The 27186-nt window shown below is 42.5% G+C and overlaps 1 protein-coding gene across 1 annotated transcript in view; it reads right to left on the bottom strand.

Moving 5' to 3' along the window:
• Positions 1-11530: 11530 nt before the first annotated feature.
• Positions 11531-27186, bottom strand: part of LOC308291800 (disks large-associated protein 4-like) — a gene marked incomplete at its 5' end in the record, with an annotated part of 125952 nt that continues 110296 nt past the window's right edge. Inside the window, 3 exons of the mRNA XM_080733932.1 lie at positions 11531-12133; positions 15621-15773; positions 22663-22754. Of these exons, the coding sequence (XP_080590058.1) occupies positions 11894-12133; positions 15621-15773; positions 22663-22754 (485 nt within the window). The 3' untranslated portion in view covers positions 11531-11893. The remainder of the gene's footprint in view (positions 12134-15620; positions 15774-22662; positions 22755-27186) is intronic.

Raw genomic sequence — 27186 nt, forward strand, 5'->3', positions numbered from 1 at the left:
ATCGTTCACTCCTCATTATTATTTATTATACAACTCCCATAAAATAATCCATAGACTTATTTGACACGATGGAAATTAAGGGTTTCTCGCGAGCTACACCGTCGTGCGGTGAAGTGTATTTTATGCTTCGTTACTGCCACCTCCTTCTACGTAGACTTCAGTTTGTTCCGTTTATTGTTATTTTTCGTAGCCCTTTTTAGTAACAGCGTTTATGAAGAACTGGTAAACCATTCAGACCTCCACGGTAAACAAGCTGTTATGAAGATCCCTGATCAGCTTCATCATCTTTACAACCACAGAAAACTAAATAATAATAATATTATTGTTCCATCATTTTCAGAAAATAGCAGATCTACAAGCTCACAACCCACCGCGATGCGACGCGTTCAGGGGTCATCACCATGCTAGCTTGTGGTGGACAATCTTTTGCCACAGAGCATACAAAATGAGTGGACGATAAATTATTACCAAAAACATTCCATTAGTACACTCTCACAGTTATGGGGCTCCTTGCAAATAAAACATTTGAGAACCACTAGTACTAGTTGGACTCCTAATGGGAAGTGGTACACCAGTGTTTCTCAACCACTGTGCCTGGGGACCTTTGGTGTGCCCCTGAGAAGGGTCACACCTGAGAAGGGGCCCCTTGAAACTGCTTGAAAGCCAGTATTGTATTTATCATTTTAAAAATGATTTAAACTAGTGAAAACAGCCGATCTACAAGCACACAACGCCTCGCGGAGCGAGGCGTTCTTGTAGATCTGCTGTTTTCACTACTGTTGTGCGACAGCCTTGTATGATGAAGCAGGGCTTTACTTTGTGAAGAAACATACACATTTGAAACTTGGAGATACAAGGTTTCTACCCGACAGTGACAATATTTACACCCCTGTATTATGTTGGTGTGACCATGGATTCTTGGGACATGAAAAGTGTGTCCATGCAGAAGAAAGGTTGAGAAACACTGCGGTACACAGTACGTATAGAGACATGTCATCAACATGGATCTGTTCCATTTAGCGCCACCATCAGGCCAACATGTGACCTGGCGGTCGCTAATCTCCCGATTAGGGAGTCTTACTGGTACATATTCTGAAGAAAACCCTGGAGACTTGACGTTCAGTAATTGGGTCAAAACGAGAACATCATAACGTCACTTTCTAAGCGTTGGGTGGCTCACAGTAGCTGACAGAGTACATCATCTTTCTTGCAATGGGCCTGGTGTACAAGATACACTACACCTCCAAGATACCCATGTACCTGACTAAATATGCCCCATTTCCAATGTAGGCCGGAAAACGGCTGATGAGAACTAGAACTTTACAGAACCAAGAACTTCACAGAACCTGTGAAGTTCCGGGACCAAGTTCTGCTTTTGTTTCCATATAACCACAACCTAACTGGAAAGGTCCAGAATCGAGAGCAGCAACGCCCCATAGGTTCCCAGAACTCAGGTTTACTTCTACCTCAGGAGCAGGACCGAAAAAAGGTTCCAGGAACCTCGTCTGGAAACCGGGCCGTCCGCAATGGAAACAAAACCAGAACCAAAAGATTATAGGTTCAGGTTCTGGACGGTTCTGGTTCCTCCTTGGCAGTGGAAAAGGGCCTAGACTTAAACGTGGATGTCCACAATTACACCACCAGAGGCAGCGCCACAGATCACACCCAACACAGATTTCTTAACATTTGTTCTCCTTCTATGCCACAACAATGTGGAGCGCCGTACAATCCCTGCCTTGCTTTACAATGGCACTGAAAAGCCACAAGAGGGGGCTGCTACTGGAAACTGGTAAAAGAAAACAGCCTATCCTTACCTCACCCCTGACCCTTCTATTGTAAACACCTTTTATTGTGTCTTACGACTGTTATTTATTCTGCATAGTGATGTGTTCTATCTGTCATTCTATGGTATATGAGTTAAATATCTATCATAGTACTGTGTTCTATCTGTCTGTCATTCAATGTTATATGAGTTAAATATCTATCATAGTACTGTGTTCTGTCTGTCTGTCATTCAATGTTATATGAGTTAAATATCTATCATAGTACTGTGTTCTGTCTGTCTGTCATTCAATGTTATACGAGTTAAATATCTATCATAGTACTGTGTTATGTCTGTCATTCAATGTTATATGAGTTAAATATCTATCATAGTACTGTGTTCTGTCATGCAATGTTATGAGTTAAATATCTATCATAGTACTGTGTTCTGTCATGCAATGTTATGAGTTAAATATCTATCATAGTACTGTGTTCTGTCTGTCTGTCATTCAATGTTATATGAGTTAAATATCTATCATAGTACTGTGTTCTGTCATTCAATGTTAGGAGTTAAATATCTATCATAGTACTGTGTTCTTCTGTCTGTCATTCAATGTTATATGAGTTAAATATATATCATAGTACTGTGTTCTGTCTGTCTGTCATTCAATGTTATATGAGTTAAATATCTATCATAGTACTGTGTTCTATCTGTCTGTCATTCAATGTTATGAGTTAAATATCTATCATAGTACTGTGTTCTGTCTGTCTGTCATTCAATGTTATGAGTTAAATATCTATCATAGTACTGTGTTCTGTCTGTCTGTCTGTCATTCAATGTTATGAGTTAAATATCTATCATAGTACTGTGTTCTGTCATTCAATGTTATATGAGTTAAATATCTATCATAGTACTGTGTTCTGTCTGTCTGTCATTCAATGTTATGAGTTAAATATCTATCATAGTACTGTGTTCTGTCATTCAATGTTATATGAGTTAAATATCTATCATAGTACTGTGTTCTGTCTGTCATTCAATGTTATACGAGTTAAATATCTATCATAGTACTGTGTTCTGTCATTCAATGTTATATGAGTTAAATATCTATCATAGTACTGTGTTCTGTCTGTCATTCAATGTTATATGAGTTAAATATCTATCATAGTACTGTGTTCTGTCATTCAATGTTATATGAGTTAAATATCTATCATAGTACTGTGTTCTGTCTGTCATTCAATGTTATATGAGTTAAAAAAGGACCCCAATTGAAACAAGCCCAACAGCTTTGAGCCCTTGAACCAGTGAACCTGTACCCTTTCCTATGAAAACTTCTAATAAAGTCTTTAATAAATCAATCAATCAATCAATCAATCAGTAAAATAGAACATCTAGAATTTGCCAGGGACAAGGCCAAGTCCTATACGGACATATTGATGACCCCTGGACACGTTGTGAGCTTGACGATCGGCCATGTCTGAAACATGTCTGACAATAGGGTTTAAGTGGCATAACTCTTCCAAGTTAGGTGCTGTGTGTAGACCTACAGTATGTGTAGGCCTACAGTATGTTAGGTACTGTGTGTAGGCCTACAGTATGTTAGGTACTGTGTGTAGGCCTACATTATGTGTGTAGGTACTGTGTGTAGGCCTACATTATGTGTGTAGACCTACAGTATGTGTGTAGGCCTACAGTATGTTAGGTACTGTGTGTAGGCCTACAGTATGTGTGTAGGCCTACAGTATGCATGTTGGCCTACAGTATGTGTGTAGGCCTACAGTATGCATGTTGGCCTACAGTATGTGTGTAGGCCTACAGTATGTTGGGGGAAATAAAGGGATCCAGCTTTCTTTTTGTTTTAATCATATGAAAATAATTCCCACGGCTTTGTCACGGACACTACGGTGCATACACTTCCATACCATAATGACTTCTGCTTCTTCCTCAGAGATTCTTTTAAGGGTGCAAAGGGAAAAATAAAAGTGTTATTTGCGACAAAACAGCAGATAGTAAATAAATACTATCACAAAGTTGAGGGGACATGAGGTCAAGGGAACATAGACTTGAGCAGCGGCGTAGCCACGGGTGGGCCTGACTAGGCCTGGGCCCACCCATTTAGTTTATGTGCCCACCCAAAAATAACTAAAACATTTGTGGAGCGGCGCTGTGATGCGTGGCTATCTAGGAAGCAAAGAAAGACAGCACAGTTTGATTTGATCATAGTTCAGTCAATTATGAAGGGATTTCTAAAATTAAAATGTTTCCATATTGCTTGGGAAGTCCACTTCCATGACAAATGACTGTATTAGTTCCCTTTAAATATTTAACAAAGATTTGGGACTTGAAGAGCCGTTTGTCTCTACATCTGTAAAAGACATCACTCTAAGGTGGGCCAAACTGCAGTTTGTAGCTATGATTCGCTGCTTTCATGACACGAAAAAATTAAAATTCACATCTCATTGACCGTCTCTTTGCCACGTTTGGTCACAAGACAAGGCAAGCAACCCGCAACGCCAAGAGAGCTTGCTCGCTTGGGATGGCAAGTTACGGCCTGATCAATTGCAGGGTCTACTCGTGAGTTGTTACACTATGTATTTATTTTATTACGCTTTGGATAAATTAGAGCTTGTCACCATCAGTTGATGCTTCACTATCAGTTAAATATAAGCTAAACCAGGCTCATCTGTTTATTTTATGGAACACAGCTCTTAATGCCACCAGCTATTGACACACTCTGGCGTTGTCAATGGAAAACATAGTGGCCACTAGTGATAGTTTGGAAATAAGCTATTGAGCATTTTTTTGTGTTTTCCCTTTTGACAGATAAGTGTACAGAATGTGTCGTTTCAACTCTTCAGGCATTTACTGCTCTTTTACAGAAAATGTCCTGCAAATGCATTTGTTCAACAGTTTTCTTCCCCGCTGTAATTTTTATGGAGAATGGAGCATATTTTTGCAGATACTCACACATGGCAAGTCAGAGAAGGCCGTATAAATAGCAAAATGAAAATGTTTTATCAATGGCAGGACGTGAAGTTTTGAAACAGCACATCTGTAGAGCATCGCAGCGGAAGTGGTTTCCTGGTGCCACTTAATATTCCCCATTCATTTTCCCCATAGACTTTTACAAAAATATTTATAACAATTATGTTAAGCCTCGAACAAAGCCATCCAGGATCTCAGTGAATCATGACCATACAACCTTTGATCCTATGTAAAAACATATTTTAATATTACATTATTTGATATACTACATTTAATAAATACCCTTTGTTTAGCAATTTTCAAAATGTTCTTTTCATAGAAACAAAGGTTTTATGGTCATGATTCAATGCCATCCTGGATGGCTTGGTTCGAGGCTTAACAGAATTGTTATAAATATGTTTGTAAAAGTCTATGGCGAAAATGAATGGGGAATATTAAGTGGCACCAGGAAACCACTTCCGCTGCGATGCTCTATATGTGTACGTAGAAATTATATATTTTCACGTATATACATTTCCTCCTGACAATAAAAATATCGTGAAATTTGGTAAGTTTGGGCTGATTTTGAGATGTTCAACCGTCGAGAGTTAAGAGATTTTAGCAACAATCACAAAAAAGAAAGAAATAAAATATAATCACACATCAATGGGTCTTAATGATGATTCATTATCATTACCATTAATTTATCATGATAAACGTCTCTATATTTGTAACATTTAACAAATATAGCAGCAATGAGTACGATAGAAAAAACAATGATGACCAGAACCAACGTATCAAAGAGGATGTTTAATGATTTTTTTTGGACAATGGAAAATGTACATGTGTCCATTCTGTTGGATGTGGTACAAATAAACTAATAACAAAAAATCAACAACCCAGCTCTGTGTCAGTCAGCATTCCCAGTTCTAATTATTCACCTACGTTTTGATTTTAAAATCCTACCCTAACAAACCAGAGAGGTGGAGGTGGCTTATGTGTTCAGTCCAACCACTCCCAGGGGCGTCACAATGGGGGGGGAAGTGGGACTGAGTTACCAGGGCCCAAGGTGGAGGGGCCTTAATTATTCTATGCTTTAGCTATTGGAAACATAGCAGATATACAAGTGCCGCGCTGCGAGCTTGTAAGTCGTAAAAATGTGTGCAATTCTTTGAATATATGTATTTTTTTAAGAGAACATTTGTGTGTGTGTGTGTGTGTGTGGGGGGGGGGGGGGGGGGATTTAGAAGGATTTCAAATATTCAAAGACTTGCACAAGTTGTGACGATTTATTTCAACAGAAAACAAAAAAATCTGCTATTTTTCAAAAGTTAAAGCACAAAGTAATTGATCCTTGTACCCCAGGGCCCAGAATTTGTTGTGACACCCCTGAAACCCCCCCTCCCTCTCCAGACCTAATCATCCAGATGTGAACAGAGATACAAAGTGAGGATGATTTCCACTTCTATCTAAAAACATACCAGAGACACGACAACGCTCACGTCTAAGTGGTGTTCCATAGAGGGGGCGTAGCGGCAGTGTTGGGGAAGTTACATGTAACTGAGTTGCGTAACTAAGTTACATGTTGCTGTAACTTGCTGGTAACTGAGTTACATTCATATTTGTGTAACTCGTCAAGTAACTGAGATACTTTTTGGGTCATTTTTGGCTCAAGAAGTTACAAGCAAAGTCCTAATTTTACATTTAAGTTTTGTTAATATTGGCGATCAAATGTCCTCAACAGATCATAATTCTCCTCTTTTTTAACTTTATTTTAGGAACACAGATGTTTACTAAAGAAGATAAAACATAAAACTCAGTTGAGAGGCATATTTCTGCTGGCATGTGACTTTTTTTGTAGGATATTATATTTTGTTTCATGTCCACCAAATGTACATTCTCAGTTTAACACACACACAAAAAAAAGGTAACTCAAGTTACTCAAGTTACCTTTTCTATGCAACTTGAAACTTTATAAGTCACATTTCTCCAGGGGTATAACTTTAACTTGATCAAGTTACTGCCATGGTGAGTTACTTGTAACTGTACAAGTTACGCTTTCAAAGTAACTTCCCCAACACTGCGTAGCGGTGCGGTGTCCGACATTTTCGATCCAGACCAGATTTATTTTTCCCCATAGAGATTTACAACAAATATTTATACCGATTAGTTTAACCCATTAAGAAGTGGAACCACTTTAACTATTATTGTATGCTTTAAATATTAAAAAAATAGCAGATATACAAGCTCACAGCGTGGCATCCGAGTGCCATGCTGCGAGCTTGTAGATCTCCCATTTCTGGAGAAAAGAAATTGTGCAAATCTATAAATATATATTCTTTTAAAGCGAACATTTTTAACTCATATCTTTGCATCTGGGGGGTCCCTGGAACAAAATATTTTTAGATGGGGGGTCCGTCGTCAAATACATACAATTCTAGGGGTCCTTGACATTAAAAACTTTGAGCACCGCTGATGAAGAAACCCATTATGATTTTGAATACATTTCTAGGTATTTTTCAGGTTATTGGGTTAAAATAATTCATAAAAATATATTTTAGGAAATCTCTATGGGAAAAAAATAACGAAGCCTGGATCAATTGAGACAGAAAATAGCCGCCACTGCGACGCCCTATAGGGGGCGGGGCTAAAGACTAAGATTTCTCCGCTTTCTAAAAAGGACACATTTATAAATCTGTTTTCACCCAAAGTGAGAAGAACACGTGCAGCTGGTGTGTTTAAAAAAAAAAAAAAAAACCTTTGGTCAGTGCCATGGCAACGGTCGTCGATCCAATAAATGATAAACCCCATGTTTTATGAATTTTCATATGCAGCACCATGAGTTCCAATAAAGTCCCAGTTTCTCACAGAAAGGTGTTTTTTTTTACGTACTGTACAACACTACAAATTTAACGCCAGTGAAAATGTACCGCGGTCCACCTCTTGGACCATGTGCTTGTACGGACGACAGGGAGAAGAAGTTCAACCTCTCTGTTAAGCCTCGATCAGAGTCGGCTCCGCGGTGGAAGGCTATCCACCGCGGTGTAGTCTTTTTGAGTCATGAAACTACAACGTTACGTTACCTCGCGGTGAAGAGCTTTCCACCGCGAGTCCCGACACATCTCTCTGTTTTCACTGATTGGTCGACCTGGACCAGTCAGTCACGGTGAATAGGACTTCACCGTGACTGACTATGATGGCCTTCACTTATTTTCTGACTTGAGGTGGAAAGCTTTCTTGTCGTTTCTTTAAACCTGGCCCTGTTTCTTTTTAAGGTAACTTGTCCTTGATCGCCTCCGGACGTCTCAAGTCCGTTCCGAAGGGGGCAAGCAAGGTCATTAAAACCAGAGCTGTCTATTGGAAGAGTTACGCCACCTCCATCAGGCCAGGTCTTCTACATGAGACTTCTATTGTTGATTAGTGACAAAGGGCTGAACCACGTGCTGCATTCTGCCCCCGCGTTGGTGCAACTCTCCAATAGATGGCTCTGATTTAAACCATAAAAAAAACAACAACAATGCTTTATATAGCCCTAAATTATATATAAAAGCATCCCACTGTTCGTTTGCGGTCCTGATTATGTAAAGATTGCCCTTTAACTTAAGCCACAGTCTCTTGCTCAACCATAAGGGTATATATAGTTTTATTCCAACAAGAATTATGTAGAAAAGCGTAGCGGTTGAGGTCAAGACATCTTGTCCAATCAACTTAGTGGTTTAACAATAAATAGTGGATGGTTTTGGACAGTTGGCTTTGAGCGCTAATCACCCTGAGAATTACACCCCCCCCCCTTCCTAAAAACTAAACATAATCATAAAAAAAGGAAGCGTTTAAAGTAAATAAGCCTTCATTATTAAGCAGCCTCATGACAGTAGGAAGCCATGGTATCGTCCGGCCTACCACATCCGTTTCCCATTGAAACTGGCAGTTTAATTCAAGTCCATTGAACACTCTGCCTCTTAAAATCACGTCTCCCCAGCTAACTTGAATTCTATTTATTTATTGCTAATTCTATTGCCTAATAGCAGTAACCCCCCCCCCCCCCTCCCCCAGTACTGACACAGATGTGTTGACGTGTGGGAATGCTTTTAAAAAGGTGTGTGAATGCCTTGGTCCTCCTGCATCGCAGCAGATGCAGTGAAAAAGTCATCATGGCCAACTTTCATTTTCCACTCAGTAAAAGAACTTAAGTGAAACCGTGCCGTGAAAAACGTTTTTTTCTCGATTTGAAAGGGTGTGTGGGGGGGGGGGGGGGGGGGGGATGGAAAAGTGCGGGAGCGTTGAGTCAAAAAGAGTTCCTCCACACAGGATTTTTTTTTTAACGCAGACTCGCAGGGGTCTTCAACGTTTTCAGGCCGAGGACCCCTTAGTTGAGAGAGATGAAGCAGGGACCCCCACAACCTGTTCATAGATTCCATATAGTTTCATTGTTTGACAGCACAATCAACAGTGTATTTTAGATTCATGTCAATTTGTGTTTTCAGATATTTAACCACTTGAACCGTCACTACTTAACAAACTTGACCTTTCACTTTGTACTTGGTCTGCTCTTTCTCCCCTCTACACCAAACCTCTTTGCAGAAAAAACTATTTTTGGCTACAGTTCTCAGATTATGTACCTTAAGGGTTCAAGTGGTTAATATAAAAAAAGGAGAAGAAAAAGGTTTCTATCACACAAAGATTTGGAGGACCCCCTGTAGTAACTCTGAGGACCCCCCAGGGGTCCTGGACCCCCTGTTGAAGTCCCATGATGTAGAGCGTGATCATACATTCCTCCGCAGCGCAGGTCGACTGGCCTTGGCTCCCCCCCCCCCCCCCCCCAATAGAAGAATAATCAAATATAAGAGTTAAAAAGCGACGGGTCAACTCTACAGAACAAACAGCGGAGTGTGTTTGTGAAAAAAATTATCTTAACAGAAGTGGATTTTTTTTTCGTTCGATTTTTTTCAAATGATTGCATCGAGTGATTTATAGTAATTATCATGACAGTGCGCGTTACTTGGTCTATATATACTGTATATAAAAACATTACTTGGTCTATATATACTGTATATAAAAACTAAAAAAGAACTACCGTGGTACTTTTTGAACACTGACCGTTTTTAGTATTCCTAAAGAAAAAAAAAGGACCTGGTCTATTATTATAGAACACATGAAAGATGCTTATAAATAAATAACCAGAGGATTGTGATTATTTATAATAATATATTTATGCTACTGCCGGGTCCTCTGGATCTCTCTAAAACCCTCTGAGGTGGTCGAACCATCCACACCGAAACCCTCTGAGGTGGTCGAACCATCCACACCGTCTCACGTTTTCCTACAACCGTTCTCAATCCCCCCCCCCCCCCCCCCCCCGGATGAGTGGCAGTCGACCGCTCGACTTAAGACTCTGTTGCAAACGTCCAGAAATAGATCTACAAGCTCTCCATTCAGGAACTGCTGTTTGATGTGGTGATTGCCACATAAACCATGGTGTCAGAAGTAGGATACGTATGAACAATGCACATAGTTCTACAACTGCCACTGATCCATCTGTTATGTTCTTAAAATATGTACCTTTTCCCCGATTAATCTAATAATCGAGAAGCACAGGTTTTCTTTTTTTTTTTTGGGATTCCTTCTTGTCAATTTCTTTTTTATTATACATCAATGAATCATCGTAAAAAGAATTTCATTGTTTTGAACGATAAATCGATGTGCCTGATTAGACCGCTGCAACCCGCTAGCAGTGAGCTTGTAGATCTGCCGGTCGTGCGACAATTAATGTATAAATAAAAAATCAGGCGAAATTACAAACAGGAAGACTCTGTGGACATCGAGTTAACCTGCAACATGGGTCCTGAGTGTGTGTGTGTGTGTGTGTGTGTGTGTGTGTGTGTGTGTGTGTGTGTGTGTGTGTGTGTGTGTGTGTGGGCGTGTGTACACTCGTATTACCATACTTGCAAGGATAACAGAATTTGGAGAAATAGGACATTGTCGAGGAACCACTATTACGGTCCTCACAAGAGAAATGTTTTGGTTTTTGTATTGGCTAAAACAGATCGTTTGTTGGTTTGTTGTAATTAAATTAGGACCAGATTCAGGTGAGGGTTTGGGTTTAGGGTAATAGACACTTAAGAGGTTAGGCTTAAAGGCTCTTTTAAAATCCTAGTAATGCGGCACAACGGAAAACAGCATTACACTACTACTTTTAGGACGATTTTCAATGCCGTTCTTTTGAAGTCCTCACGAGTGTAGCAATACTGTGTGTGTGTGTGTGTGTGTGTGTGTGTGTGTGTGTGTGTGTGTGTGTGTGTGTGTGTGTGTGTGTGTGTGTGTGTGTGTGTGTGTGGTAGCTCAACTGGCGGTCCAAAGCGAAGACTCAGGAGTTTCGGACGAAGGTAGGAAGGGCGATTCTTCAGTCTTTAAAGTCCAAGACGCTCCTCGCACATTTAAGACAGTCTGATATATTTAGGGGGGGGGGGTAACAATAATAATAACAATATCATAATAACTGTGTCAATAGTAATAACAATAGTATTAAACATCTGTCTGTCAAGGGCTTTTTTAATTTTCTGTGTTTTCTTTTTTCTTCTTTTTTTTCGGTCCCGTGGCAGGGTTTGGTTTGAAGACAGGGGGGGCCGGCGGGGGGGGGGCATTGTCCCGAACACCATCTGTCCCGCCCCGCCCCCCCCCCCCCACCCCTCCCATTATGTCCCCCCACCCATGTCCCATCTGCTGCGTCAGCCCCCACCCATCACCCCCACCATGGGGGCCCGAGCCCCCCCCCCCCATCCAATCCCCGGACCCCTTTTTGTTGTTTTCTGTCAGGGAAGGTTTGGACTCTTGGTTCCTTCTTGGGCTCAAGGTCGTTACACACTGCTGCGATTTTTTCAGCCCGCATATTGGAGCAAGTAAAAAAAAAAAAAAAGGCAACCTCACGTTTATGTCAATCACGTTTGCAACACTGCCATCCCGCTTCGTATTTTATTTTCGGGACCAGGGTAGATTTTTTTTGCGGATTTTCGCAACAGTCACCACTGGGTTCCTTGCTCTCTCCTTGGCGTGATTATTATTATTTTTTTTTTGCGGATTTCCAAAACGCAACGATAAAAAGCGCAGCAGTGTGCAAGCAGCTCAAGGGCGGGGTCAGAAGGAGGGGGAGGAGTTTGGAGGCGTGTCCTCCTCTCAGAGGCGGGTCTGGGCCTCGGGAACGTAGATCTCGATGCTGTCCTGGCTCTCGGTGGCAGAGTTCTGTCGTACGGACGCCGCCCTCTTGGCCGCCATCAGGCGCTTGCGCGCCTCCTGCCGCTGCTTGTCGGCCGCCGTGGCGTCCACGCTGCGAGGCCCCGCCTCCTTCCCGCCCGCAGACAGCTTGGGGCGACCGCACCGCTTGGGCGCCGCCGACGGGACGCACTTCTTCTCCTCCTGGGAGAGAAGAGAGAGAAAAGTATAAAAGTTACCTCCTCCTGGGAGAGAAGAGAGAGAAAAGTATAAAAGTTACCTCCTCCTGGGAGAGAGAGAGAGAAAAGTATAGAAGTTACCTCCTCTTCTCCTCCTGGGAGAGAGAGAGAGAAAAGTATAAAAGTTACCTTCTCCTGGGAGAGAGAGAGAGAAAAGTATAGAAGTTACCTCCTCTTCTCCTCCTGGGAGAGAGAGAGAGAGAAAAGTATAGAAGTTACCTCCTCTTCTCCTCCTGGGAGAGAGAGAGAGAGAAAAGTATAAAAGTTACCTCCTCCTGGGAGAGAGAGAGAGAGAAAATTATAGAAGTTACCTCCTCCTGGGAGAGAGAGAGAGAGAGAAAAGTATAAAAGTTACCTCCTCCTGGGAGAGAGAGAGAGAGAGAGAAAAGTATAAAAGTTACCTCCTCCTGGGAGAGAGAGAGAGAGAAGTATAAAAGTTACCTCCTCCTGGGAGAGAGAGAGAGAGAGAAAAGTATAAAAGTTACCTCCTCCTGGGAGAGAAGAGAGAGAAAAGTATAAAAGTTCTCTTCTTCTCCTCCTGGGAGAGAGAGAGAGAGAGAAAAGTATAAAAGTTACCTCCTCCTGGGAGAGAGAGAGAGAGAAAAGTATAAAAGTTACCTCCTCGCATTATCAGTGCCCACACCCTAGGTGGGCATGGTGAAAAGGGCCTTTCTGTGTGGAATTTGCATGTTCTCCCCGTGTCTCCTAGGGTAGATACCCTCACAGAAAACATGCAGTAATCCTGGTCTCTATACTGCCTCCCCCTGGCCAGCCAGGGGCGCCTGATGGAGGGGAAAGGAACTGGTTGGAATAACGCGCTACGTCCAACCATGGAAACTCCCCCCTGTCAGGTGAAAAGAATCATCTTGGACTCCTCATGCATAGAAGGAAGCATGAGGTCAGTCCCTTGTCTCCCCCGGTTGGCAGAGGGAGTGTAGCAACCAGGATTACATTAGATAATTGACACCGAGTGAAAAATAGCTTACAAAATGTTTCAGTCTGGCCTAATGGAAGCAGATATTCTCTCCTGTTTTCCTCTCTGGGGGAAAGATTTACATATTGTGTGTACAGTAAACAGGGGTTGACACTAAGGTCTCAGAGGCACTTGCCCATCGGGCAAGTATAGGTCATGCTCTACTTGCCCAAAGGTCATGCCCACTTGCCCGAAAAGCATATCTTCTATTATAAAATGATAGGTAAGATTTTAATTACTGCTCAATTTAACACTTTTTTATACCCCCTGGGGCTGTGTGATAAATGTCAAACAGTGTACCTACATTTGTATCCAAATACCTTCATAGCTGTGATTGAATATGACTACAGGTTCACACCTAGTTTATATTTTTAAGTGTTGCAAGAGTGACAACAACACATTCTAGGTAAACAGTGCTCTTATTTTACATTCCACAGACCAGAAGACAGAGACACTCTGGCCACGTTCAGGTGTTTAGACAGATACTGTATCTTGTGTAGTGTTTATAGACGGTTGCGTCCCCTCTAAAATGAGCACTTGCCCGGTCAGGCAACCTGAAAGCAAACTTCACCTGCCCGAACGTTTGATTTACCTGCCGGGGGCAGCAGGTGGGCAAGCCTTAGTGTCAATGCCTGCCAGTATATACTGTATATACTGTATATACTGGATAACAAAAGATCCAACAAAGTAACAAAGTCATTCAGGGGTTGCCGTGGATGAAAAAGTTATATTTACAGGGGCGACCCGAGACAAAATGTTTGAGAATCACTTCTTCTTATAATTCTGCAGATGTAACCTTGCTGTATGCTGAGATTGAGAAACAAGACAGGAAACCAATCATCTTTTCTCTCAGGCTCAAACTAAGATTCCTAGAATGTGACTCAATCAAGTGCATGAGGAAAGTGTGTGCATAGGAAGCTTCCAGACAGTTACATGGGCAACTAGGGGCAGTATTATAGTAGTATTAAAATGTTAGTATTTCTTTTTATGTCCAATGTATTTGTATTTAAGTTCATAAAGTTAACATAAGTATAACTAAACGCATTTGTAATTAAATCAAAATGTTACATTTCAGGATTCCAATTCAAAAACAACAAAAGATAATTCAGGATTCCAAATCATAAGTAGCAAAAATCTACACTTTTGAGCTTGTAGATCGGCTATGTTTGCAGATATGTGGCCCTCTGGGGTGAGTGTGTAAATATAGTGGTCCTCTGGAGTGAGTGTGTAAATATAGTGGTCATCTGGGGTGAGTGTGTAAATATAGTGGTCATCTGGAGTGAGTGTGTAAATATAGTGGTCATCTGGAGTGAAGGTGTAAATATAGTGGTCATCTGGAGTGAGTGTGTAAATATAGTGGTCATCTGGGGTGAGTGTGTAAATATAGTGGTCATCTGGAGTGAGTGTGTAAATATAGTGGTCATCTGGAGTGAGTGTGTAAATATAGTGGTCCTCTGGAGTGAGTGTGTAAATATAGTGGTCATCTGGAGTGAGTGTGTAAATATAGTGGTCATCTGGAGTGAGTGTGTAAATATAGTGGTCATCTGGGGTGAGTGTGTAAATATAGTGGTCATCTGGAGTGAGTGTGTAAATATAGTGGTCATCTGGGGTGAGTGTGTAAATATAGTGGTCCTCTGGGGTGAGTGTGTAAATATAGTGGTCCTCTGGAGTGAGTGTGTAAATATAGTGGTCATCTGGGGTGAGTGTGTAAATATAGTGGTCCTCTGGAGTGAGTGTGTAAATATAGTGGTCATCTGGAGTGAGTGTGTAAATATAGTGGTCATCTGGAGTGAGTGTGTAAATATAGTGGTCCTCTGGAGTGAGTGTGTAAATATAGTGGTCATCTGGGGTGAGTGTGTAAATATAGTGGTCATCTGGAGTGAGTGTGTAAATATAGTGGTCATCTGGGGTGAGTGTGTAAATATAGTGGTCATCTGGAGTGAGTGTGTAAATATAGTGGTCATCTGGGGTGAGTGTGTAAATATAGTGGTCCTCTGGAGTGAGTGTGTAAATATAGTGGTCATCTGGGGTGAGTGTGTAAATATAGTGGTCATCTGGAGTGAGTGTGTAAATATAGTGGTCCTCTGGGGTGAGTGTGTAAATATAGTGGTCCTCTGGAGTGAGTGTGTAAATATAGTGGTCCTCTGGAGTGAGTGTGGAAATATAGTGGTCCTCTGGAGTGAGTGTGGAAATATAGTGGCCCTCTCCATCACCATGGTCCCCCCCCCCACCCCCGGCTGCTATGACGTAAGCAGTCAAAACAGCCGTCAGCGACGGAGGGTCCCACCCCTTTTACTGAACTATTTGGTTCCCATGGCGACGCGTCTATGCAGCAGACGTTCTAGCCACAACGTGGAAAGGTAGTTTCTGGCGTAGTACAGACGGCTGCGACGGCGGCAGGTTGATCTATCGAGCGCTAATCTTTTCCGGTTACCGTCGCCGCCTGCCATAGCAGTCCATTGCTTAAAGTGGCTAGTACCTTCTTGTGGGTATTCTCGGGCAGCTGCCAGTTGTTGGCCTTCAGCTGGTAGAGCTCATCGAACTTCATGCTGATGTCCTCGATGGTGAGCTGCAGCAGGTCCCAGAACCCGGCCAGATCCTGGGCCGTGGGCCGCGGGTTGGCCTCCACGTTCTGGAAACAACAGGGGAGAAATAAAGCTGGTTGAAAAACATACCGCCGCTTCAAAACCATCCAACAGTCACTGGGTTGGCCTCCACGTTCTGGAAACAACAGGGGAGAAATAAAGCTGGTTGAAAAACATACCACCGCTTCAAAACCATCCAACAGTCACTGCTCACGTAACGTTGATGTGTACTTTATGTTGGAGTAGACCAAGGGGTGTCCAAGGTGAGGCCCGGGGGCCAACTGCGGCCCTCAAATTATACTATCAACGGCCCGCCAGCACCGTCAAACAAGAGTATTTTAAAGTATCATATTATGTATAGTATTTGTCAGGAATTCCTTGTTCCCTGTTGTCTCATTCTGAAGCAGTCAAAGAAAGGCTTTTTTTCATACCTTGTACGTCTGGTTACATTTGGTAATGTGAGTTATGTGTGTTTTGTTCAGAGCACACACATGACAAAAGACCATTGATATTAAATATTGATGATGATAGTTAAATAAAATAATGTAATTGCGATGCATAATGAATGTGACTTTGTTATTGTTCGATTTTGCCAGATAGAGTCGACCCTTGGGTGTTTTAATAGTTTCTAATGTGGGCCCCTTTGAAAACAGTCTGGACGCCCCTGGTGTAGAAGTTACACAATACATCCATTAGATGGCACTTCAGAGTCAAAGAGTATTTAAAATCAGATATTTAAAGAAAGAGTTCCATCTATATGTAAAACTATAAATGTTATGGAGTTAACAGATATTTAAAGCGTTTCGTGGGTCACTCACCAGGTTCTTTAACATATATTTAAAGAGTTAACAGATATCTAAAGCGTTACGTGGGTCACTCACCAGGTTCTTTAACAGATATTTAAAGCGTTACGTGGGTCACTCACCAGGTTCTTTAACAGATATCTAAAGCGTTACGTGGGTCACTCACCAGGTTCTTTAACAGATATTTAAAGAGTCAACAGATATTTAAAGAGTTAACAGATATTTAAAGCGTTAACAGATATCTAAAGCGTTACGTGGGTCACTCACCAGGTTCTTTAACAGATATTTAAAGCGTTACGTGGGTCACTCACCAGGTTCTTTAACAGATATCTAAAGCGTTACGTGGGTCACTCACCAGGTTCTTTAACAGATATTTAAAGTGTTACGTGGGTCACTCACCAGGTTCTTTAACAGATATTTAAAGCGTTCCGTGGGTCACTCACCAGGTTCTTTAACAGATATTTAAAGCGTTTCGTGGGTCACTCACCAGGTTCTTTAACAGATATTTAAAGCGTTACGTGGGTCACTCACCAGGTTCTTTAACAGATATCTAAAGCGTTCCGTGGGTCACTCACCAGGTTCTTTAACAGATATCTAAAGCGTTACGTGGGTCACTCACCAGGTTCTTTAACAGATATTTAAAGCGTTACGTGGGTCACTCACCAGGTTCTTTAACAGATATTTAAAGCGTTACGTGGGTCACTCACCAGGTTCTTTAACAGATATTTAAAGCGTTACGTGGGTCACTCACCAGGTTCTTTAACAGATATTTAAAGCGTTACGTGGGTCACTCACCAGGTTCTTTAACAGATATGTAAAGCGTTACGTGGGTCACTCACCAGGTTCTTTAACAGATATTTAAAGCGTTACGTGGGTCACTCACCAGGTTCTTTAACAGATATTTAAAGCGTTACGTGGGTCACTCACCAGGTTCTTTAACAGATATTTAAAGCGTTACGTGGGTCACTCACCAGGTTCTTTAACAGATATTTAAAGCGTTACGTGGGTCACTCACCAGGTTCTTTAACAGATATTTAAAGCGTTACGTGGGTCACTCACCAGGTTCTTTAACAGATATTTAAAGCGTTACGTGGGTCACTCACCAGGTTCTTTAACAGATATTTAAAGCGTTACGTGGGTCACTCACCAGGTTCTTTAACAGATATTTAAAGCGTTTCGTGGGTCACTCACCAGGTTCTTTAACAGACATTTAAAGCGTTACGTGGGTCACTCACCAGGTTCTTTAACAGATATTTAAAGCGTTCCGTGGGTCACTCACCAGGTTCTTTAACAGATATTTAAAGCGTTACGTGGGTCACTCACCAGGTTCTTTAACAGATATTTAAAGCGTTACGTGGGTCACTCACCAGGTTCTTTAACAGATATTTAAAGCGTTCCGTGGGTCACTCACCAGGTTCTTTAACAGACATTTAAAGCGTTCCGTGGGTCACTCACCAGGTTCTTTAACAGACATTTAAAGCGTTACGTGGGTCACTCACCAGGTTCTTTAACAGACATTTAAAGCGTTCCGTGGGTCACTCACCAGGTTCTTTAACAGATATTTAAAGCGTTCCGTGGGTCACTCACCAGGTTCTTTAACAGATATATAAAGCGTTCCGTGGGTCACTCACCAGGTTCTTTAACAGATATTTAAAGCGTTACGTGGGTCACTCACCAGGTTCTTTAACAGATATTTAAAGCGTTCTGTGGGTCACTCACCAGGTTCTTTAACAGATATTTAAAGTGTTACGTGGGTCACTCACCAGGTTCTTTAACAGATATTTAAAGCGTTCTGTGGGTCACTCACCAGGTTCTTTAACAGATATCTAAAGCGTTACGTGGGTCACTCACCAGGTTCTTTAACAGATATCTAAAGCGTTACGTGGGTCACTCACCAGGTTCTTTAACAGATATTTAAAGCGTTCCGTGGGTCACTCACCAGGTTCTTTAACAGACATTTAAAGCGTTCCGTGGGTCACTCACCAGGTTCTTTAACAGATATTTAAAGCGTTACGTGGGTCACTCACCAGGTTCTTTAACAGATATTTAAAGCGTTCCGTGGGTCACTCACCAGGTTCTTTAACAGATATTTAAAGCGTTCCGTGGGTCACTCACCAGGTTCTTTAACAGATATTTAAAGCGTTCCGTGGGTCACTCACCAGGTTCTTTAACAGACATTTAAAGCGTTCCGTGGGTCACTCACCAGGTTCTTTAACAGATATTTAAAGCGTTACGTGGGTCACTCACCAGGTTCTTTAACAGATATTTAAAGCGTTCTGTGGGTCACTCACCAGGTTCTTTAACAGATATCTAAAGCGTTACGTGGGTCACTCACCAGGTTCTTTAACAGACATTTAAAGCGTTACGTGGGTCACTCACCAGGTTCTTTAACAGATATTTAAAGCGTTACGTGGGTCACTCACCAGGTTCTTTAACAGATATTTAAAGCGTTACGTGGGTCACTCACCAGGTTCTTTAACAGATATTTAAAGCGTTACGTGGGTCACTCACCAGGTTCTTTAACAGATATTTAAAGCGTTACGTGGGTCACTCACCAGGTTCTTTAACAGATATTTAAAGCGTTCCGTGGGTCACTCACCAGGTTCTTTAACAGATATCTAAAGCGTTCCGTGGGTCACTCACCAGGTTCTTTAACAGATATTTAAAGAGTTAACAGATATTTAAAGCGTTACGTGGGTCACTCACCAGGTTCTTTAACAGATATTTAAAGCGTTCCGTGGGTCACTCACCAGGTTCTTTAACAGATATTTAAAGCGTTCCGTGGGTCACTCACCAGGTTCTTTAACAGATATCTAAAGAGTTAACAGATATTTAAAGCGTTCCGTGGGTCACTCACCAGGTTCTTTAACAGATATCTAAAGAGTTAACAGATATTTAAAGTGTTACATGGGTCACTCACCAGGTTCTTTAACAGATATTTAAAGCGTTACGTGGGTCACTCACCAGGTTCTTTAACAGATATCTAAAGCGTTACGTGGGTCACTCACCAGGTTCTTTAACAGATATTTAAAGCGTTCCGTGGGTCACTCACCAGGTTCTTTAACAGATATTTAAAGCGTTACGTGGGTCACTCACCAGGTTCTTTAACAGATATTTAAAGAGTTAACAGATATTTAAAGCGTTACGTGGGTCACTCACCAGGTTCTTTAACAGATATTTAAAGCGTTACGTGGGTCACTCACCAGGTTCTTTAACAGATATTTAAAGCGTTCCGTGGGTCACTCACCAGGTTCTTTAACAGATATTTAAAGCGTTCCGTGGGTCACTCACCAGGTTCTTTAACAGACATTTAAAGCGTTACGTGGGTCACTCACCAGGTTCTTTAACAGATATTTAAAGCGTTACGTGGGTCACTCACCAGGTTCTTTAACAGATATTTAAAGCGTTCCGTGGGTCACTCACCAGGTTCTTTAACAGATATTTAAAGCGTTCCGTGGGTCACTCACCAGGTTCTTTAACAGATATTTAAAGCGTTACGTGGGTCACTCACCAGGTTCTTTAACAGATATGTAAAGCGTTACGTGGGTCACTCACCAGGTTCTTTAACAGATATTTAAAGCGTTACGTGGGTCACTCACCAGGTTCTTTAACAGATATGTAAAGCGTTACGTGGGTCACTCACCAGGTTCTTTAACAGACATTTAAAGCGTTCCGTGGGTCACTCACCAGGTTCTTTAACAGATATTTAAAGCGTTACGTGGGTCACTCACCAGGTTCTTTAACAGATATTTAAAGCGTTACGTGGGTCACTCACCAGGTTCTTTAACAGATATTTAAAGAGTTAACAGATATTTAAAGCGTTACGTGGGTCACTCACCAGGTTCTTTAACAGATATTTAAAGAGTTAACAGATATTTAAAGCGTTACGTGGGTCACTCACCAGGTTCTTTAACAGATATTTAAAGCGTTACGTGGGTCACTCACCAGGTTCTTTAACAGATATTTAAAGCGTTACGTGGGTCACTCACCAGGTTCTTTAACAGATATTTAAAGCGTTACGTGGGTCACTCACCAGGTTCTTTAACAGATATGTAAAGCGTTACGTGGGTCACTCACCAGGTTCTTTAACAGATATGTAAAGCGTTACGTGGGTCACTCACCAAGTTCTTTAACAGATATTTAAAGCGTTACGTGGGTCACTCACCAGGTTCTTTAACAGATATTTAAAGCGTTACGTGGGTCACTCACCAGGTTCTTTAACAGATATTTAAAGCGTTCCGTGGGTCACTCACCAGGTTCTTTAACAGATATTTAAAGCGTTCCGTGGGTCACTCACCAGGTTCTTTAACAGATATTTAAAGCGTTACGTGGGTCACTCACCAGGTTCTTTAACAGATATCTAAAGCGTTACGTGGGTCACTCACCAGGTTCTTTAACAGATATTTAAAGCGTTCCGTGGGTCACTCACCAGGTTCTTTAACAGATATTTAAAGCGTTACGTGGGTCACTCACCAGGTTCTTTAACAGATATTTAAAGCGTTACGTGGGTCACTCACCAGGTTCTTTAACAGATATTTAAAGCGTTCCGTGGGTCACTCACCAGGTTCTTTAACAGATATGTAAAGCGTTACGTGGGTCACTCACCAGGTTCTTTAACAGATATCTAAAGCGTTCCGTGGGTCACTCACCAGGTTCTTTAACAGATATTTAAAGCGTTACGTGGGTCACTCACCAGGTTCTTTAACAGATATGTAAAGCGTTACGTGGGTCACTCACCAGGTTCTTTAACAGATATTTAAAGCGTTACGTGGGTCACTCACCAGGTTCTTTAACAGATATTTAAAGCGTTAACAGATATTTAAAGCGTTACGTGGGTCACTCACCAGGTTCTTTAACAGATATTTAAAGCGTTAACAGATATTTAAAGCGTTACGTGGGTCACTCACCAGGTTCTTTAACAGATATTTAAAGCGTTAACAGATATTTAAAGCGTTACGTGGGTCACTCACCAGGTTCTTTAACAGATATTTAAAGCGTTAACAGATATTTAAAGCGTTCCGTGGGTCACTCACCAGGTTCTTTAACAGATATTTAAAGCGTTACGTGGGTCACTCACCAGGTTCTTTAACAGACATTTAAAGCGTTACGTGGGTCACTCACCAGGTTCTTTAACAGATATTTAAAGCGTTACGTGGGTCACTCACCAGGTTCTTTAACAGATATTTAAAGCGTTTCGTGGGTCACTCACCAGGTTCTTTAACAGATATTTAAAGCGTTACGTGGGTCACTCACCAGGTTCTTTAACAGATATTTAAAGCGTTACGTGGGTCACTCACCAGGTTCTTTAACAGATATCTAAAGCGTTACGTGGGTCACTCACCAGGTTCTTTAACAGACATTTAAAGCGTTACGTGGGTCACTCACCAGGTTCTTTAACAGATATTTAAAGCGTTTCGTGGGTCACTCACCAGGTTCTTTAACAGATATTTAAAGCGTTCTGTGGGTCACTCACCAGGTTCTTTAACAGATATTTAAAGCGTTACGTGGGTCACTCACCAGGTTCTTTAACAGATATCTAAAGCGTTACGTGGGTCACTCACCAGGTTCTTTAACAGATATTTAAAGCGTTCCGTGGGTCACTCACCAGGTTCTTTAACAGATATTTAAAGCGTTCCGTGGGTCACTCACCAGGTTCTTTAACAGATATTTAAAGCGTTACGTGGGTCACTCACCAGGTTCTTTAACAGATATTTAAAGCGTTACGTGGGTCACTCACCAGGTTCTTTAACAGATATTTAAAGCGTTACGTGGGTCACTCACCAGGTTCTTTAACAGATATTTAAAGCGTTACGTGGGTCACTCACCAGGTTCTTTAACAGATATATAAAGCGTTACGTGGGTCACTCACCAGGTTCTTTAACAGATATCTATAGCGTTACGTGGGTCACTCACCAGGTTCTTTAACAGATATATAAAGCGTTACGTGGGTCACTCACCAGGTTCTTTAACAGACATTTAAAGCGTTCCGTGGGTCACTCACCAGGTTCTTTAACAGATATTTAAAGCGTTACGTGGGTCACTCACCAGGTTCTTTAACAGACATTTAAAGCGTTACGTGGGTCACTCACCAGGTTCTTTAACAGATATTTAAAGCGTTACGTCGGTCACTCACCAGGTTCTCGTTACAGAGGCCTCTGAACTGCTGGAACTTCTGGGCCATGAGAAGCTGGGCGGAGCCCACCGCACTGCGGATCGTCCCCAAGACTACACACACGCACGCGCACGCGCACGCGCACACACACACACACACACACACACACACACACACACACACACACACACACACACACACACACACACACACACACACACACACACACACACACACGATGTGGGAACACATTACTCCAGTTTTAGAATCATTGCATTGGCTACCAGTTACCTTTAGGATATTTTACTAGTCTATAAGACTCTTCATGGTCCTACAACAAAGACACACAAGACAAGACAAGACAGCCTTGCCCTACCCTGACTCTCAGTTCATAATATTCTAAAGCAAAAACAAAAACATTCTTTTCAACCACACTTGTTAGCAGTACAATCCCCTTTTGATGAGGGATTAGGCAAATAAAAAATTATCTTTTCCACGTCTCATTTAGGTCTCGAATTATTGAATGCTTTAACTATTGAAAAATAGCAGATCTACAAGCTCACAGCGCGGCACCGAGTGCCGCGCTGCGAGCTTGTAGATCTGCTATTTTTGAAAAAGTCGTGAAAATGTGTGCTAATCTTTGAATATATGCATTTTCAAAGCAAACATTTGTAACTCAAATTTTGCTTCTGGGTGGTTCCTGGAACTAAATATTTTGAGATGGGCGTCCGTGGCCAAATAAATATCATTTTGGGGGTCCTTCACATGAAATGGTTTGAGAACCACTGACATAGTGGTCTCTCAAGAACAGACTAACTGAGCTCCAGTTAAGTGAAAAGGACCTTTTCTTTGACGATGGCTCGCCAGATTACTGACGTAGAAACATAGGGTTTTTCAAAAAACCTTAGAAGGATTCAAAAGACACGATTTTTCAAAAATAGCAGATCTACACGTCTCTGCTCTGGAGCAGGTTCAAGGCCCAGGAGGAAACGCAACCCATTTGAAACTAAAGTGGGAAAGTTTTCTTTCTTTCTTTTTTTATTCCTCTTCTAAAGAGCAAGAGGAGTGGATTCCAGCTGAACCTATGAGAATAAGAACTAATGAGAAGCTGCTGCCGTCTATCAGCAGTAATGAGGCTGTCAGTCTGACCCAGAACCCTCTGACCCAGAACCCTCTGACCCAGAACCCTGTCTGACCCAGAACCCTGTCTGACCCAGAACCCTGTCTGACCCAGAACCCTCTGACCCAGAACCCTGTCTGACCCAGAACCCTGTCTGACCCAGAACCCTCTGACCCAGAACCCTGTCTGACCCAGAACCCTGTCTGACCCAGAACCCTGTCTGACCCAGAACCCTGTCTGTCTGACCCAGAACCCTGTCTGACCCAGAACCCTGTCTGACCCAGAACCCAGTCTGACCCAGAACCCTGTCTGACCCAGAACCCTGTCTGTCTGACCCAGAACCCTGTCTGACCCAGAACCCTGTCTGACCCAGAACCCTGTCTGACCCAGAACCCTCTGACCCAGAACCCTGTCTGACCCAGAACCCTCTGACCCAGAACCCTGTCTGACCCAGAACCCTGTCTGACCCAGAACCCTGACTGTCTGACCCAGAACTCTGTCTGACCCAGAACCCTGTCTGACCCAGAACCCTGTCTGACCCAGAACCCTCTGACCCAGAACCCTCTGACCCAGAACCCTGTCTGACCCAGAACCCTGACTGTCTGACCCAGAACTCTGTCTGACCCAGAACCCTGTCTGACCCAGAACCCTGTCTGACCCAGAACCCTCTGACCCAGAACCCTCTGACCCAGAACCCTGTCTGACCCAGAACCCTGACTGTCTGACCCAGAACTCTGTCTGACCCAGAACCCTGTCTGACCCAGAACCCTGTCTGACCCAGAACCCTGTCTGACCCAGAGCCCTGTCTGACCCAGAACCCTGTCTGACCCAGAGCCCTGTCTGACCCAGAACCCTGTCTGACCCAGAACCCTGTCTGACCCAGAACCCTGTCTGACCCAGAACCCTGTCTGACCCAGAACCCTGTCTGACCCAGAACCCTGACTGTCTGACCCAGAACTCTGTCTGACCCAGAACCCTGTCTGACCCAGAACCCTGTCTGACCCAGAACCCTCTGACCCAGAGCCCTGTCTGACCCAGAACCCTGTCTGACCCAGAACCCTGTCTGACCCAGAACCCTGACTGTCTGACCCAGAACTCTGTCTGACCCAGAACCCTGTCTGACCCAGAACCCTGTCTGACCCAGAACCCTGTCTGACCCAGAACCCTCTGACCCAGAACCCTGTCTGACCCAGAACCCTGTCTGACCCAGAACCCTCTGACCCAGAGCCCTGTCTGACCCAGAACCCTCTGACCCAGAGCCCTGTCTGACCCAGAACCCTGTCTGACCCAGAACCCTGTCTGACCCAGAACTCTGTCTGACCCAGAACCCTGTCTGACCCAGAACCCTGTCTGACCCAGAACCCTGTCTGACCCAGAGCTCTGTCTGTGACATCCCTCGGTCTGTCTGTGACATCCCTCCCTTCATCGAGGCTCTGGGACTTAGAGTAGCGCCATAGCCATCCAGTATTACGGGAACTGAGCGAGAAGTTGCATGTTTGACCCATATTCCAACGATGCATCATGATAACTAGATAACTAGAAAAGAAAATTTCCAAGAAATTTTAAGTGTGCCTGCAGCTCGCTAAGTCTGTGCAACCTTGTGTAGCGGTTGGTGTTAGCATTAGCGTTACATTTTTTAACATTAGCATTTTTTGCATAAGCTTTAACATTATGGTTCTTCATTAGACACCACCCACAGCCATTTCGACTAATTAGTGCCGTTTTGGCGCATTTTTGGCCGTTATCACGGGTCGCACTTTAACGACAGTTTTTTGAGAAAAAAATGTTTTGTGAGAAAAAAAAGTTTTTTGAGAAAAAAAAAAGTTTTTTGAGAAAAAAAATTTTTTGAGAAAAAAAATTTTTTGAGAAAAAAAAATTGAGAAAAAACATTTTTTGAGAAAAAAAAATTGAGAAAAAAAAAATCTTTGAGAAAAAAAAATCTTTGAGAGAGAAAAAAAAAATTTGAGAAAAAAAAAATTGAGAAAAAAAATGTTTTTGAGAAAAAAAAAAATTTGAGAAAAAAAAAAATTTATGACACCAGCCGCGAGTCTGTACGACAAACCGTTCATGAGTTATAGAGGCACTTCCTGTTTGGCGAAGGACACTTCCTGTTACAGAGGGGGCGGGGCTTAATCAATTACAGCTCATCCCTATTGGCCGGAAAAAGACCAGAACAACTTTGTGTGTGCATTTTAAAGTTTAAATCACGTTGCTAGGCAAAAGTATGGCAGAGTTATGTGGCGCCAAAGTTTCTGTTTTTTTTTTTCGGAGTCCCCCATTCTAAGTCAATGGGGTTTTTGGGCGTCGTTTTTTGCGAATTACGTCGCCATGGTAACGCGGATCGGAAAGAAAAGTAATAGCAACCTATTCCCGGCCGAGCCGCACGTTTTGATGTATATATTGCGTGGGTGGCGTAAATTGTGCGGCAGTTATTACGTGCAGAAATTTGCAAGAACATTACTTACTGACTGACTTACTTACTTACTTAAGTACAATAAGTGTTTTGCCATTGCATGGCAGGCACACTTAATAAGTGTTTTGCCATTGCATGGCAGGCACACTTAACTACAGATCTACTATTGTTGTCAACTTGAATAAGTGTTTAAATAGCAGTCCAGTATAGTACAGTATATGTATATGAACCAACGAACGTCCTCAACAAAGCTGGATTTTTGTCATCCAAGTTGAGATTCTTTGGACGGGATGGGAGGGAGGCTGTTGGACGCGCATAACGTGTTTGTTGCGGGCGGGAGCGGACGGACAGGAATTGTCTGCGAGGTCGTGCGGGTGGTCAAAAATGAAATCATTGCGGCGGCGGGCAGGAGTGGTCAGAAATCAAGCGGGACCATTTGAACCCTAGTGTCCCTATTCTGCGTTGGTTGGATGTTTTGGCAAAAATAGCTGTTCTACAAGATCACAACCCTAACCCAACCCTAACCCCAACTCAGACAGCTCCAGGTCCTTGGTCTCCGCCTCCATCTGCTGACACCACCCCTCCATGCGGGCCGTCTCTAACCCCAACCCCGACCCTAAATCTAAACCCAACCCCAACCAAAACCCCAACCTTAAAAACCCATTTAGGCCTAGAATTATTGAATGCTTTAACTATTGAAAAATAGCAGATCTACAAGCTCACAGCGCGGCACCGAGTGCCGCGCTGCGAGCATGTAGATCTGCTATTTTTGAAAAAGTCGTGAAAATGTGTGCAAATCTTTGAATACAAACTCAAATTTTGCTTCTGGGGGTGGTCCCTGGAACTAAATATTTTGAGATGGGGGTCCGTGGCCAAATAAATATCATTTTGTGGGTCCTTCACATGAAAAGGTTTGAGAACCACTGACATAGTGGTCTCTCAAGAACAGACTAACTGAGCTCCAGTTAAGTGAAAAGGACCTTTTCTTTGACGATGGCTGGCCAGATTACTG

The sequence above is a fragment of the Nannobrachium achirus genome, assembly GCF_963921795.1.
Source record: "Nannobrachium achirus genome assembly, chromosome: 9".
NCBI classification, from domain to species: domain Eukaryota; kingdom Metazoa; phylum Chordata; class Actinopteri; order Myctophiformes; family Myctophidae; genus Nannobrachium; species Nannobrachium achirus.